Source organism: Helicoverpa armigera, chromosome 29 (genome assembly GCF_030705265.1).
Source record: "Helicoverpa armigera isolate CAAS_96S chromosome 29, ASM3070526v1, whole genome shotgun sequence".
NCBI classification, from domain to species: domain Eukaryota; kingdom Metazoa; phylum Arthropoda; class Insecta; order Lepidoptera; family Noctuidae; genus Helicoverpa; species Helicoverpa armigera.
This window is the reverse complement of record NC_087148.1, coordinates 1,907,552-1,924,939: the sequence shown is the minus strand read 5'-3', so window position 1 is coordinate 1,924,939 and position 17,388 is coordinate 1,907,552. Positions and strand designations below refer to the sequence as shown.

At 36.6% G+C, this 17,388-nt stretch overlaps 1 protein-coding gene across 1 annotated transcript in view; it reads right to left on the bottom strand.

The window, feature by feature from the left end:
- The window catches only part of LOC110378508 (protein diaphanous), a 53,082-nt gene extending 36,316 nt beyond the window's left edge, over positions 1-16,766 (bottom strand). Inside the window, exons 1-3 of the mRNA XM_064042768.1 lie at positions 16,606-16,766; positions 14,755-14,818; positions 6,761-6,939 (exon numbers count right to left, since the gene is read on the bottom strand). Of these exons, the coding sequence (XP_063898838.1) occupies positions 6,761-6,826 (66 nt within the window). The 5' untranslated portion in view covers positions 6,827-6,939; positions 14,755-14,818; positions 16,606-16,766. The remainder of the gene's footprint in view (positions 1-6,760; positions 6,940-14,754; positions 14,819-16,605) is intronic.
- Positions 16,767-17,388: the final 622 nt, after the last annotated feature.

The window sequence follows — 17,388 nt, the reverse complement described above, 5'->3', positions numbered from 1 at the left end:
ATACGATAAAGCTAAGAGTTTGTATGTTTGAACTCGCTTAACACTGAAAAAGTCTTTCAGTGTTAGATAGCCCATTTATCGAGGAACGCTATAGACTAACTTTTATCCGGATGCGAAAGGAGTTCCTTCGGGACGTACCTAGGTAAAAACCCAGGGAAAACTTCTAGTCATAAAATACAATTACATGGATTTGAAGACTTTTGACAAACATATTATTAAGGAAGGATTGAGTCACAATCAATACCAATCATTGTTATAAATAGATCTTAATATAAAAATATTGTTTACTTCTTGTCTAGTGGTCAAAAACCGGTTTGGCTACTATTTGGAGGCTAAAGGCGTGGCACAGTGACCTATGTGTAAAGATATTATGTAAAGCCAACCACAACATCACTATGAAATTACGTATTTAAGTAAACCTACTTTAAGTAGGTATAATTTAGATGACATTGGCTCTACAGAAGTGAGGAAAATAGCCATATATGTATTAGTGCCAAGTGTTATGAAAATCCTTTCAGCCGTTCTCGCCTGGAGCAGAAAAAGTAATAAACACACAATTTCGCTTTTATAATATACTAGCGACCCGCTCCGGCTTCGCGCGGGATAACAGTATTTCCCCACCAAATACAAAAAAAACCGCATCAAAATCCGTTGTGTAGTTTCGAAGATTCAATCGTACAAAGGGATATAAGGACAGAAAAAGCGACTTTGTTTTATACTATGTAGTGAAGTGTGATTTAGCCCTGAAGATGGAAATATCGTATTTTCTTCTCCTGGAAAAGCTGACGAAGTCGAGGGCAAAATCTAGTTTGAAATTGAAATAACAAAACTATAATCGAAAAAGCGTGACAGGTATGGTAAAAGAATACCATTATTATTGATATTTTAAATACTTGTAATATAACAATAACGACCTTCTATTAAAGTTGATGTAAAAATCGTGACCATAAAACAGTCCCTTAGAAATAACGTCATAGAATATGTGCAAGCTCAACTAAATAGAACAAGAAAGACTAGGGTCCTGCTTGTGATCTCTCTCCGGTGGTGTCGGATTGTCGTCCCATCGCGCTATGAGAGTGAAGGAATAGGGAGTGCACTCGTGCACTATAATGTGTCCTGCGCAGCTGGCTGATCTCCTTGAGAGAGAACAACCACCGTGGCCGGTAATCGGCTTGTAAACAAAGCTATCTTATAATCTTATTCATCCTCCGAGCCTTATTCCCAAACTATGTTGGGGTCGGCTTCCAGTCTAAACGGATGTAGCTGAGTACCAGTGCTTTACAAGGAGCGACTGCCCTATCTGACCGCCCCAACCCAGTTACCCGGGCAACCCAATACCCCTTGGTTAGACTGGTATTAGACTTACTGGTTTCTGAATGCCCGTAACGACTGCCGAATGAAGAATGTTCATGACCAAGCTATTTTATTATCTCATATGTCATCTGTAATCTCAGTGTATACCAAAGAGCATGTTGTACTATCTGGTGAGCTAACACGGAAACTGTTATCAAATCGCCGCTTGAGGTTGGTCCTCAATGATGGCGATAAACTAAAGCACTCATTATACTAGAACATTACACCTGGGTGCAAAAATGACTTTGTTAGGTGTAAACGAGTGCGGACTTGGAACAGAAGTGGCTCCAGAAGGAACATGAGGGGTTTTAGTCAGTAAGTCTGGCGAGGATTTCGACTGAAAACTGGTATCATCATCACCATTATTATTTCTCTACTCTTTTATTTATAGACGACGGAACATGACTTCTTTCTTTTCTATTTACCTGGATATCGTCAAGCTGATTCTAACTTGTCTAGACTTTTACCCGCGGTATCGCTCACATCCTGTTGAAACAACATGGAGCTTATCCTTCCTCGATAAATGGGCTATCTATCACAAGACATAAATAGGTATAGTATGCTTAAAATCGCTATAACTTGTACCTCACAAACTCGTGATATATCTAAGGTCAACTAACAAAGCTTTCAAGTTCACTCAACCAGTTTGAAACAGTACATAACATAATAGAAACATTATAAAATCTTAATAGCTACCTAGTTCTGTTAATATGTTGCCAAACTGCATTCCGATAGACTTCCGAATACTAATTGTCATTTAGTTTTATCTGTGTTTGCATAAATATACGACGAATACCATTATAATATTACAAAAAAAACTGTTTCAGATATAGGTATTTTTTAATGCACAAAAGTAAAAACGGATAGGACAAATGGGAAGTATGCCTATCATCTTTTTAAGATGGGTAATAATGTAAGGACTCTTTTAAAGCCTTAAAAAAACAGGAGAAAATTACAACTCGGCTGGTGAACGAAGGATTTCGTGCCATTATCAAAAAAACGAGCAAAAATATCACGTTCTTTTATGGGAGCTATGTAAATCATTCATTTTATTTTAGTTTTCAGTATTTGTTATTATAGCGGCAACAGAAATACATCATCTGTGAATCTTTCAACAATCTAACCATCATGGTTCATAGATACAGCCCGGTGACAGACGGACAGCGAAGTTTTATAGTCTCTTTCACATAGTGCAAAATAATAATATTATAGAGAAATGGGTCAAAGCCAAATAACATTAAACACTATTTATATCCACTTGAAGTGGTACACTCAGATAAATTATTTTCATGCTTCCCTCAAAACTAAAATCATTTCTGAATTGGTTTTCGAGGTCAAGGAATATCTATCAAATAATTTTTGCATCAAGCTGTTCCCGAATTTCCTAAGATTTTCGGAAGGCAATATTTAACCTGATCCCAAAAAAGTTAATACTTTAAAAAACTAAAAAAACACGCTAGTCATGTATTGTCATCAGAACTCAGAGCGTGTGCAAAATTTCATCCTAATCGAAGACCGGGAAGTGGGTCAAGTGAGACAAGTGAAGCTAATATAAGGGCGTTAAAAAGGATAATTTCCAAAATCACTGACCGACAAAAGTGTTATTTGTGGATAATGTCAAGAAACTGGACTAATTATTTACTGACATTCTCTGGTTTATCGTAAAATGACCTTTTCCCGACTACTGTTAGACCATTGCAGAAGCCTTAAATTATACGTAGTTGGATGTAATCAATTGCGACAGGAGAAGAATGGAAAAGACAAAAATAACAGAGTTAAAAAAATAAGGACGATCTGAGGTTGGGAAGTCAGGGAGAAAAAAATATCTGACAACGCTGTACGTAATAAAAAGATCTACTTTTGTTTACACTTAGTTCAAAATGTATGTGAAAAAATCAAACAGCTACAATAGCTAAACAGCAGTCTTTGGTTATTGGCACGATAACACTATTCTATGATTACAGCAATACGGAAACTACTGAAGCCCTGTATACACATGTATATGAACAATTTTCCTTATTTTTAACATACTGTAAATCATGCCCGTTGGCATCAATTGACTAGAACTACAAATCACAAATACTGTTACTAAACGGGTACACTAACGGCCGTTTCAATATTGTATCTATCTTTTATTTGCTTATTAAACATAAACTTTGATATAAGAATCATGCAAGCAATCTCAATGAAAGATGACATGAATAAGAACGGAGTTAGGAATGGAAGCAGGAGACATATTGCGCCCTTATTTATTTATTCCAAATAAAATTGGGAACAGGGCAAGAAGGGCAAGAACAGTCAAATTCCCATCTCTAAATAAGCAAAACACTGATACATAGAATATTGAGAAAACCTCAAAACCTGACATAGTCAAAGAAGAATACAGCGGGATTGTTCGAAAGAGTTACCGCGGCCCTGGCCAGTTAACACGACGGTTTTTAGTCAGTAAGAGTCTGACACTCCCTCACCGCGCGTAACCCACAGCGGGAGGGGTCATTTGACATCGTTAAAAAAAAGTAAAAAAATAATAGAACTTTGACACAAGCCCCATACAAACAGTAATGTCACATTCCTATATAACAATGATAGCTAAGCAATATAGATAGATTATTGGGAGCGACAGTAAAACCTCAAGAGCTGACATGAGTCAAAGCAAAGTACAAAAAATCGCAACCAGATGACGAACTCGTCTAGCACAAAAAGTGGTAACTAGACATGTCTGTAAAAACAAGAATGGAGACAGATCAATCGATAAACATAGATATAAATAGACAATGTTTAGGCAATCTTGGTGCACTAAAACCTGCCGGGGCTGCGGGAATGCTCGAAAGAGTTACCGTGGCTCTGGTACATAAAGGGCCTCAGAAGGAACAAAGGTAGGTTAGTCAGAAGAAGTGTAAATAATGAACTAGCTTCTGACAGTTTAACCCACGTCCCGTGGTAACTGCTTTTCGCACCCGGATTAAACGATCGCCTATAGTTTTCCTCGATAAATGGGCTATCTAACGCTGAAAGAATTTTTCAAATCGGTTCAAATTTTTCAAACTTATTCTTCAACTTTATAAACCTGAGATTATGTTGATACCACACAACTGAGTTTAGAAAGTCTGATACGAAGTAGCTCCATATGAAATACAGCTATTCAACATCTCCCTAAAAACTGTCTCCAAAACTGCGAAAATTTCTACTGTCTCCACGACTAAAAGTCCTGATTCAAAAGCCAAATCCTGACCCCAGCAACGGCTTAACCTCGTGGCGTTAATAAAAACCAATCTTGGCCTAGATACCCAACAATGCCTAGGCAACCATATGAGTAGGACATCAGTATTCTGCTCACATCTGGCGAGGAAGGTCGATGGCTAGGGCGGACGGCATTCCAAAAGGTTATGTCTTTTATTGCCATTGTCAATAGATATTTAGATAGGCTTCAAAAAAGAGGGGTCTCGGTTTCACCTGTTTATATGCTTATTTATGTTTGTGGGCGATTACAAATCTCAAGTTTAGCTGAATCCGATTTTGATGCAGTTTTTAGCACAGTATTTGTCAGGCTTAGGAAAAGGTTTTGGGCATATTATGAAAGTCGGCTTTAGTTTTTTATAAAAAGTGTTATTGTTATTAAGTAATAGCCGTAAGGTAATATGTAAGGTTAAGCAACGCTAGGCGCGGTCTATCCGTGGCTTGGTGACCTTGTCATAACGATTTCTTCTATGTTTCGGAAAACAAGTTAAATTGGTGGGTTACGGGTAGTTAGAAGACAGAATCACTAACAACAAGTCATCCCAAGGGGTTACCGATAGGGTTGCCAGAGTTGAAGAGGTACAGGTAGTAATTGGCACTCAGATATATACGGTAAGACTGGAAGCCGACCCCAACATGGTCGGGAAAAGGCTAGTCAAAAGATGAGTAAGATAAAAGTTTATGTCATATAAAAAACATCCTTATTCATTTTAGTCGGATCAAAGAAACTTGTATAAAAACAAATTCCAGCACCGGTCGACACTGACCTACGGTGATTTCATAAGGTGACCTCATCTAGTCAATATTAGATCTCTGGTTTATGGCTTAACTTATATACGATACTAGTCTACGCCAGGGGTTTCACTCGCGTCTTGTGGAAATTGCTACGCGCACCAGGATAAAAAGTAGCCTATAGTAGGTACTCCTCGGTAAATAGGTTGTGCGTCGGGTGGGAACTATTATGCAAGCAAATAAAAATATATAGTCTCCATAAATGGGCTATGTACCACTGAAGGAATTTTGCAAATCGGTTCAGTAATTCCCGCTCTCAAATTACACTGAAGTAATTTTGTAAACTGGTCCAATAGTTCTCATGTTCAAACAAACCAACTCTTCAGCTTATGTATATTATACTATATTATTAGTGTAGATGAAGAATATGCGTCTTAATATATAATGAAAAAAATCTGTTTTGTTAGAAACATTGAGCCATCTTATTATACGTTTTTATGGCAAACGATGATTTGTCAAATCGATATGGCTAGAAAGAATGTTACTTGTGAGATGACATCGGATTTAGACTACCATGATGTCACTAGCGTAGCCAACTTCGCAGCAGCATAGTTACTTGACGAGAACCGTATTTTGACTTGACTGAAGTTAGCCGCCTGTCAATCTGCCATGCCTCTTAAAAATAACTTTCCCGCTCTTATATTAGCTACTTTGGACTTTAAACAGTCAAAATACGAGAGACTATTATATTTGCGAGGCAAAAAATGCTTGACTTCAGAGGGGCAAAATTATGTGACGAGAGACTTCAGAATTCGGACGCAGTGTAACTTGAAAAGATTTTAGTAACACAGCCATCTTAATTAGTGAAACGATCACATAACAATCACTACATCAAAAGCTTGGACCACGGAGTAGACAGATGAGCGGAGATGCCATAATACAGGTAGTTCAGACGCCATCTTCTTCAAATACTCACGGAGGGTATGACCAAAAGGATCAATTACTACGCCTTCTTTAAGACATTTGTCAATGATCCAAAGAAGGCATATGCCTTCAGAAATAAAGAAGAAAGAAGAAGAAAGGGCGAAGACAGTAGAATCATCGGCACGAATCTTGAACGCTGACCTTCACCTGCGCAGAAGTGATTTATTAGCAAAAAACCAATCCCGAGTGACGGGTATGACGCGATGCGCTGCGGGCCAATCACCGCTTTAGCCCGCCTCCGCGCCTCACTTCATACCACAAAAGGGACCCAATAAATTATTTCTGCGCAGGTGAAGGTCAGCGCTCAAGATTCGTGCCGATGATTATAACGTTCCTCGTGCCCATACCCGCATTTTGGCGCGCTATTTTCTTAGGAGATTCTCCGTTATGGCACCTCCGCTAGTCATATTCTCCAAGGCTTGGACGAACAACACTGACTATCATTACGGCTTACCCCCTTTCTTCTCCATGTTTCTTTCCTTTTCAGCCGCGGCAAACTATTGTAGTTTCTCTCACTCATTTTGACTCACTGTTTTTATACATTTCACTTATTTTAACACTTGCACTATTCATCACTCATTTTCAGTTCATCGTCTTTACATGTTATTCGGTTGCGAACACGCTGCATTTTGGCTAAAGTAAACAGTCGAATTGTGAAGAAATATTTAGTATACTAGATTAGTTGAAAACCTGTTTTTTACGTCATAATTACTTAGTTATTTTGTAAATTAATGTTAATTGATTTAGTCGTTATTGAGACAGTGATGAAACGATCTATTAAAATATTATCAGAGACTTCTATTGATCATATTATAGTATTGTAGGAGAAGACGAAGAAACACATTACGGGATTACACAGAATAGTTACAGGCCCTAGTACACAAAGGGCTACAGAAGAAACATAGGTTTATTTTAGTCATTAAGTAAGACACAGAGATTACGTCATGATTTATCTCCTTAAACATAAGCTCTAGAAGAACACATAAGACATGATCAATAGGAGTATAATAGTCCTTTCTATTGGACCACAATAGGAAGCTATTCAAAGACATCCCGTACCTATATTATAAACCATAGCAAGTTCTATTACTAACACGATTTTACACGATATTATTATCACAAAGACAGATGATTAAATCCTCATGAACAATCTTGATACTTGAAACATAATACAGCACTTAAAATTAATTAACGATCACGTACAAGCAATGACTAAACAGTAGAAGAGTAACTTTTTAATATCTCATATTATAATAAATGCAAAATACTCTTATATGTCCGTCGCTCTCTTACGCTAAAACAACTGAACCTATTTATATATTTGGCAGGTAGAAGGTAGATAGAACCCATTCATATGGAGGATCCCGAAGGAAGATAGATAATTTGACTTGAGAGCCTAAAGGAAGACATAATGCTATATACAGTTCGGGAATTAGTTTCCTCAGAACGGGAGTGAAACCACAGTAGAAATGATAGCACATAAAAGACTGCGCTTTTAAGACACCCTTAAATAAAATAAAGATGAGAAAAAGTGCCTTTAGGCCAAACCCTGTCGGGTCTGCGGAATTGTTCGAAAAACTAACCACAGTCCTAATACAAAAAATGGTCCCAGAAGAAACAGAGTTTCCTCAGTAAGAGTCCGACACTCCCACGTCATAGTCCGATGATTTCCCACCTCAAAAAAGGTCGTTACACCACTAAACCAGTAAAAGGATCATAATAACCGTATATCACTGAACGGACACTAAATTGATAATAAAGACTTTGCACTAATTGTCATAGATATGACTTTTATTCCAAACTGTAAAACTATAACCCACTGATTTGCACACACAGTTCTCAAAAACGCCTGAACAATGACTGACACGTTACAGATTCATCTTCAACCACTAGGGGTGAATAAAAATCTCTATTTTGTTCAAACACGTCCGTATTAAACTGAAATCCATAACAAAAATGGAGTCTACTGCGATTGTCCTTATCTAGGCGATAAAATGATAAAGTCCCACGTACTTAAAGCAGGTATTTTAATTTGAAATTCTTGTGTTTGTTATCGATAAGGGTATACTGTTTGTTTTTTTATAGCCAATGCAAAAAAGAGGCAAAATATTGCACTTTTTGGACGTCAGAATATAAAAATACTTTATTACAACTCAATGTCTGTCGATCGCAAAAAAACTATTGAACCGATTTAAATAATATTTGGTACACATACTGTCTAGAATTCGAGGAAGGACAAAACTACTTATCCGAGTACAAGAGATAATTCCCTCAGAACGAGGAACTTCAGGTATCAGCTTGTTAAATATAAGTTCCCACAAATGTTCGTGTTCAAAATCCAATCTCAAGCTACAGTGTATTAAATAGAATAGAAGAAAATATCCACTATTGAATTTCACATTCACAAATTCTTACACAAAATTACGTCACTATCAAAATTACCGGAAAAAAAACAATCACACAAATTAAACTATTAGAAACACACGGAACTAATATAGTATAAAATTGGTATACAAAAACAGAACTGTGTGCAAAGGATAGTTTTTAACAGACTTCCCGAGGACGAGGTTCCCTGGTAAAACGGGGAGGTTTTACCAGGAAAATCGCGTCTGTTACCGTACACACTACCGATGGCCAGGAACGTTATTTAGATCTACGTTTTCGGCCTATACCTAGATTATTTACAAACAATTCTACTGTATGACGGGATAATTGCGTAAGGTATGGACTGAGAGTATTATTTGAGTTTCATGTTTTGTAAATATCCATATTTCTAAGGAGGACTTCATATATCTAATAGAATGATCCTCACCACCTCAGTTTACGTTAACGTTTTTCAATCATTTATCTAGTATTTTTTCATCCAACGGCCTGGACAGACGCTGGATATAATGGCGTGGAGACCACGACCACGGCGGCTATTCTCTCTATGGAGATCAGCCAGCTGAACAGGACATATTATAGTGCACAAGCATTTGCGCAGACACAGACGCACTCTTTATTCCTTCATAGGAGAGAGATCTGGCACAGCACCGACATTTACGAGATATCCGATGCAAGGGAATATTACTACCAACTTCCAGACACCGGACTGCTTTGTGAAAATTTCTTACAACCCACAAAGATAATTCCGGGGAATTGAATCCGCAAGCCATCACAGCAGTCGCACTGACCAGAGGTGATGCAGTCATAATAAAGAGTATTCTAGAAAACCACAAACCTCAGCATTCAATAATGAAAAGAGATAAAGGTGGGAAGATAGTGGCAGAAAGCTTGACGACCAATCTTACCAAAGGGTATCCTGCTGCCTGCTGCCAGGAAAACTGAATAGAAGAGATCAGATAGGCAGTCACTCCTTGTGACACACTGTTACTCAGTTGCGTATAAGACTGGAAGCCGAACCCCTACACAGTAAAAGACTAGGCAGAAGAAGATACTGCTAAATTCTATAGCATCCATTATGCAGCAGCCTTTATTAAATCCTATGTACGCGTTACTATAAGCGTGTGAGCACAAGATGATATAACATGTTGACGTCAACATTACTCTTGTAATTATCAACTGTGGGTACTAGATACACGGTGAAACATTCAGGCATTGCTGGCACAACATCTTGTATCTTCCAGTACTTATAAGACTTTGCAAACTACTGTTTTGCGCGTTTTCGACCACATCCCGAGGGTATATACTACTACCTGTCTGTAGATTTTTCTTTGGCAAAACGGGATATTTCGACTACTCAAGGACCTTCTTTATGATGGGAAATATTAAAATGACATCTTAATTTATGTAACACTATGTTCTTTGGTAGGATTTTTTAATGATATTGCAGAAAGAAGTGTCAGTCAATTACTGAGTAAAACTCAACATGTTCAAAAACAACCATTTTCCTTTTGGAGTCGTTCGTGTGCAAGTAATGTATAAGCGATAACCGTCTCGAATAATTTCACAGCCTCAGTAATTTCTCCCTTTGTAGTTTCAGGGGCACAGTGACATACAAAAAACCTCACTTTAAACCATTTTTTTAACAGAACTTATATTTGGACCGACGATCAATATGATATGTATGACTTGCGAACCGCTTGGTATAACAACACAAAAGCCCGTTCAATAGTTTTCCAGTTTATCACACACGCACAAACGCGGTGGAGGATTTTATTTAATAATATATCAATGCTTTCTCTCCACCATCCAAAGGTAGACTGACAGAGAACGCCTAAGGCGTTAAGTCCGCCATTGTACATTATGTATAAGAAATATTAAATAAATATATACATATATAGTGGTAATAGTTATTATAGACACCCGAAATAATCCTCACGCAAAGAGCTACTGAATATTTTTTTCATGAAACTAATACTATGACCATTTGCCCAACCCTGTCTTAGCTCACACGCAAAGGGCGTGGGATATATTAGCTAAAATGTAATTAACACGACATCTAGTCAAATGTAATACCCAGTGATTGCATTTTAAAAGTATCATGTATGATGTAATAATAGTCGTGGTGGCCTAGTGGGCAAAGAACCGACCTCTCGAGTATGAGGGCGCGGGTTCGATTCCAGGTCAGGCAAGTACCAATGCAACTTTTCTAAGTTTGTATGTACTTTCTAAGTATATCTTAGACACCAATGACTGTGTTTCGGATGGCACGTTAAACTGTAGGTCCCGGCTGTCATTGAACATCCTTGGCGGTCGTTACGGGTAGTCAGAAGCCAGTAAGTCTGACACCAGTCTAACCAAGGGGTATCGGGTTGCCCGAGTAACTGGGTTGAGGAGGTCAGATAGGCAGTCGCTTCTTGTAAAGCACTGGTACTCAGCTGAATCCGGTTAGACTGGAAGCCGACCCCAACGTAGTTTGGGAAAAGGCTCGGAGGATGATGTATGATGTAATAATAACTAGATATTCAAAAGTAACATAATATGTATTTAATTGTAGTTTCGCCTGCTGTTTTTGGGGATCAGTAGAAGAAACAGGACCTTATTACTAGGATTTCCATATCCGTCTATTACTTACAAGGTTTATAGCTCATGAACCGTGATAAATATGTAGTTAGTGGTCAGTTGACTTTGCAATCACTGAAAACTGAAATGATTAAAATATTTTGCCCATTTTATAGACAATGCTTCTGCTCTAGCTTCTGACAGCTATATTATTTATCTAGCTAGCTAATACCCCGCGGATTCACCCGCCTCCCGAGACAACAACTTCCCGTATCAGGACAACATAACCAGCTCTATCTACCGGATACAAGAACAGCAATATTACATAACAGATTGTGGTAAACTCGCGGTTTTTGATAGCAAAATCGACAAAATACTGCGCACGAGTTCACCCACAATACGTAATAAACATTAGAATAAATACAATGTTTGAATAAGCATGAGTAATGTTTCAGTAACATGCTTAGCTGGGGATTCCAATAATCGATCTGGATAGATTGTTTTACCATAAGATATTGCAATAAGACATCATTTATATGGCAGTAATGTCAAAATTCAATCTCTAAATGCAAAATAATGGATAGATCAGATATTGAAATCCCAGTAAGAGGCACTAACTTCAACTCTCTACACTAGTAGCTGTTTCTAGCGGTTTCGTCTGGGAACTTTTACCCGTATCCGGATAAAATATAAGCCTTTGTCACCCGGGGATAGTGAAGCTTCCCTACAGCGAAATAATTTTCAAATCGGTTCAGTAGTTTCGGAGTCTTTTGGGTACAATAAAAAAATCTCTTCATAATTTTAGCACAAAGGAAAGATTAAAACCTCTTTTTAACCCATATGGTCATAAAAACCGAATAACCAAGATCGCAATCATATTCAAAAATACGTTTAAGTATTTTTCAGAAAAAACTCCTTACACAAGAAAACCCTTTTCGATATTATAACAAAATTCAATTTCACAACACAAGGGAACACTTCTTTAACCTATCCCTCAGTATAACCAATTCTTAACAGTTAAAAACTCAAAACTCTAACTTCACTGTAACTGAAAAAAATCACTGTAGGTAACACAGAACGTCTGCAAACTGACTGAAAAGTATCGTAACTGCTAACTCATTATCGTATATAGCGATAGCAGAATAAAACTAATATTTGCACAGTATTTTATGTATGTGTATGTCGTAATATATGAGTAAAAAGATGTTTAGTGAAAATTGCGTAATAGATATATGGTTATTTTTATCTTACTCATCATCATCTGCCTAGCTTTTTCCCAACTATGTTGGGGTCGGCTTCCAGTCTAACTGGATGCAGCTGAGTACCAGTGCTTTACATTGCGACTGCCACTTGTTATCCGGGCAACCTGTTACTCCTTAGTAAGACTGTTTGTCAGACTTACTGGCTTTTGACTACCCGTAACGACTGCCAAGGATGTTCAATGACAGCCGGGACCTACAGCTCAACGTGCCATCCGAAACACAGTCAATGGTGTCTAAGATATACTTAGAAAGTACATACAAACTTAGAAAAGTTGCATTGGTACTCCTGACCTGGGATCGAACCCGCGCCCTCATACATGAGAGGTTGGTCCTTTACCCACTAGGCCACTACGACTAGCAGGACATCTATATCATCATTATGACGCGGTTCAACAAGATAGATACACGCAAACTATTGAAGCAAGCCCACACTACTAACTGATATGTAGTCTAACTTTTAACTGTTGTGTTTGTTAGATGGGTTAGAGGCGAGTTAGAGTAATGTGGGTTAACTCAATTGGTTTAATGAATGACTTGTTTAAGAGCTTAGTAATGGTGCGTAAGTCATATTTTGTATTTGGATGATGTGTTAGGAAAAACTTGTGGAAAACAAGGTCCTGTTACTTTTTTTAAGTTGTAAATATAATTGTTAGAGTAACTTCAGAAAAAGTTTATGACTTAAAAACCAAGAAGAAATTCTTTAAAAACAATAAACACGTGAATTAAACTAATTAGCTCGATAATTTACTGTTGATAATGATTGTATCAGTTTTTTTTAGTCTCACCTGTTTTCTTGGGAAAATAACTCATTTATACCAGTTCTTTAGGTTATACATGCCATCCAAAAGAAAAACATTTTTACCACCTCTTTAGTATACAACAAAACAGTTTTATACAATTCATCATCATTAGCCTTTTTATCACCCCAGTCCTGGGCAAAAGCCTACTCTCAAACAGAGGAAGATTGTATTGAATAATAAAAATAAATAAAAGTTAAGTACGTAAATATTTTTATGCTGTCTGTACATATTTCCTCTAGCCGTCTATGTCACAGCATCTTGAATACATGAACTAAGAGTTAACACGGTTGAATGGCGCACTAATGTATATGTATACAATTATACATGCATATGTATGTAGATGTCATAAATCCTATTATGTATAGAAACATTTGTACTCATGTACTGTAAATTTTAGTATTGTTTTGGCCGAAGTTCACCGACAATAGCGACGTCAGTTTTCTTAAAACAACTGTTTACTATGAATTTTTCAAATTCAATTTTCAAAGTATGCAGTTGTTTCAAGAAAAAGGGCGTTTCTGTTGTGGGTTAACTTTGGCCTTAAGACTTTAAGCAGCAATATAAACACAGACAGATGAATATTCTGGCTGAAGCAAATTGTTTTACCTATGAAAAGGCTAAGTCAGTTTGAGACTGTCAAAATCGTTTATATCCTAGGCTCAGACATTAACAAATTGGGGCGGAGCTTAGGCGTTTTTAAACAACTAATAGAACTGCTGCACTCAGGAATCCTATTGAATGGGTGGAGACGAAATTTTTAATAATGAAATACTATTGCTTTCATGTTGATCTCCTTAGTACTTAGGCTGTTAATCAGTCTCAATGCCGACAGTGATTTATTGAAGCTAGGATATAGAAAGAAATCCTGAAAGATTGATTGAAATGTCTTTTTAAGCAATACAGACAGGACCAACTCTAAAAGCCCTAGTCTAGAATTTTGGATCATTTTCCATTTCAGAGGGTGGAACCTCATTTAACTCTTTGCCCATCCCTTGCTTTCATGTCTATGTATAATAAATAATAAAGCATGCAATTTCCAAACCTAAAAGTCTAGTCTAGACATGCAATATTTTTGAACGATCCTGTCGTTAGCATGTACCTAGCAAGTTAATTTTTAATTTTAATTGTAAAAATAATTGTGTAAATATTTAAAATAAAGAAAATTTTTGCCTAGAAAGTTAGCTAAACACATTTATGTGTTTTCCAAAATTCATGTATCTTTTGAATTACAATAAATACCACTTTATTATGTCATATAAGAGAGGTATTCCAAAATATACTAGAAAGTTAAACCAGTATATTTTGTAATTGTAATATTAATGATATTTAGATTAAATCAAAGAGTCTTCCAGTATTACTACATTTTTGATAAAAGTATATTAAAGTTAAAAAAATATATTTCTAATTATTTTCCTAACAGTTATAAAAAGGTTGTTACTTACAAAGCCGCTCTTTGCCTTCTCATGGCGGGACATTTTTCTTTTTTTAACATCCAGATGGACCATTCTGAAACAAAATATTATGAATATTTAGAGTTTTTAGGGATTTTTATCTACTAACTTTCATCTACCTGCAAGTCATGGTAATAAGTAACCAATAAGTTGTGGTGGCCTAGTGGGCAAGGAACCGACCAGTCGAGTATAAGGGCGCGGGTTTGATTCCAGGTCAGGCAAGTACCAATGCAACTTTTCTAAGCTTGTATGTACTTTCTGAGTATATCTTAGACACCAATGACTGTGTTTCGAATGGCACATTAAACTGTAATTCCCGGCTGCCATTGAACATCTTTCGCAGTTGTTACAGGTAGTCAGAAGCCAGTAAGTCTGACCCAGTCTTTCGTAGGGGTATTGGTTTGCCCAGGTAACTGGGTTGAGGAGGTCAGATAGGCAGTCACTCCTTATAAAACACTGGTACTCAGCTACATCTGGTTAGACTGGACTGGATAGTTGGGAAAAGGCTAGGTAGTGTCAGTTAAAGAAGTAGGGAAAAAGACATGCTGTGCTGCACTTAATTTTCAGTAAAAAGTGAATAATTTGTTCATTTCCCAGGAACTACTGGGCCGACACGAAAAAATTTGCTCTGTGGTAGATAGTCCGTTTATCAGGGGAATCTATAGTTTTTAACTGGGAGTGCAGAGTAGTGCTAAAGGTGTGTAAAAAATAAAAATAAACCAGATTAATATTGAATCTAGTCAGGAGTCATGGTGGCCCGGGTAACTGGGTTGAGGAGGTCAGATAGGCAGTCGCTCCTTGTAAAGCACTGGTACTCAGCTGCGTCCGGTTAGATTGGAAGCCGACCCCAACATAGTTGGGAAAAGGCTCGGGAGATAATGATGAATACTAAATCTAGATCATCAAGTATTATGCATTGTTTTCTATGAATAATATATTATTTTTGAAACAGGCAAATCATGTGGGACACATGTTTGAAACGGCTGAGCTGATTTTGCTAAAAAATTACTTAGAAACACCCATATTTCATTAAAAAAGATAGCTGATAACACTGAATCGAAGTTGTTTTTCTTCTGATAATATGTGTTTGTGTAATAATCTCAAAAACTGCTGAGTGGATTTCCAATCTGTATAAACTAATGTATGGACTTTAGACAATGTTCTAAGTAAAGATATCAGTAAGGTAGATAATAACTATCTTTGATGTTGATAAATAGATCTAAAACAATGAGGTTTTGGCCTACATTTTCAATGAAAACAAACAAAAATGCAATTGATAAGAGGAAATCAGTCACTCACTTACTTCAAAAGACAAGCATAAATATTAATTTAGTTTAAAAACATTTAAATCTTAAAATGTGTTAATTTATTCAAACAATTTCAAAACTGTGGTATTTAATGTTGTTTTTATTTTTATTTACTGGTTCTCTCTAACAAATAAACAAAAACTCTTGAAAGTTTTAAAACTTTTTCACATTAAGACAATACATTTAGCACCTTCATCGTCGAAGGCCCCAAACCGTAAACGTCGGGGTCATCTCAACAGAAAAAAAAGTTTAGCCCATCTTACATTTGACAATTCGACAGCGATTTTCAAACTCGTTTATTTACTCAAATATCAATTCAAACAACTATATAAGTAGTTAATACGATGACTGAGACAATGATAAATCAGTTAATCACTCCATCCGCGTTCAAACGTTCGTTTTTCAATCATAAAAATGTAAAAACATGAGCTGGTACATTCACAACGGTTAACGTCCGTCATAACCTATGCTAACTCTGTTTTAGCAACTTCTAAGCAAACGAACTGATCAAGATAAGATAATGGATCTACTTTACCACTAAATAAGCGTAGATTTATATCCATACAAGTTCACAAACATCACTTTTTTGATAAAAACATGATAGATAACACAAACAATTCCGTACAACACACATATGCAACACAATAGTGACGCGCTACGTTCTTTACAATCGAGATGAGATTCGTCATTTGTTTAGTGATGTAACTCAACGTGAATTCGACAAACTGGTAACACTGACATCTGTGTATATTTATGGAAACTAACACGCAATACTACTATTTATTTTCATAACGAGAAGAGCATTTTTATGTAAAAAATTGCTGAAACCTATACTAATATACTAATTACCTATACTAATATATTGTTTGAACGCACTAGTCTCAGGAATTTCTGGAGCGATTTGAAAAACTCTTTCAGTGTTAGATCCTTAAACTTTATCCGAGTGTGTGCATTAAATACTTATTGAAACTCATCGCTTGTTTTCTGAATATCTAACTTGCCTTTGGCTTATTTACAGTTTATACGGGGGAGGTCGATAATATAGCTCAAAATATTAACTACAGAAATACTTAAAATAGTCTCTAGTTGCTAAATTATTTCAATCCAGATCTTCGAGAGTAAATTACAATAAACTTTTGGAGTGCCGAATCGGACTTTAATTTTTTATTAAAAAGATTTTATATCATTTATTACAATCCTCTGTGGTGTTCCAAGTAAAAAGTTCTCAATATCACCGGCAAATAATATTACTGTCAGCTAAGAAAAAATAGCAGAATTCAAAATCTATTCTTCCGTCCTCATAGAACCGACGTTCTTT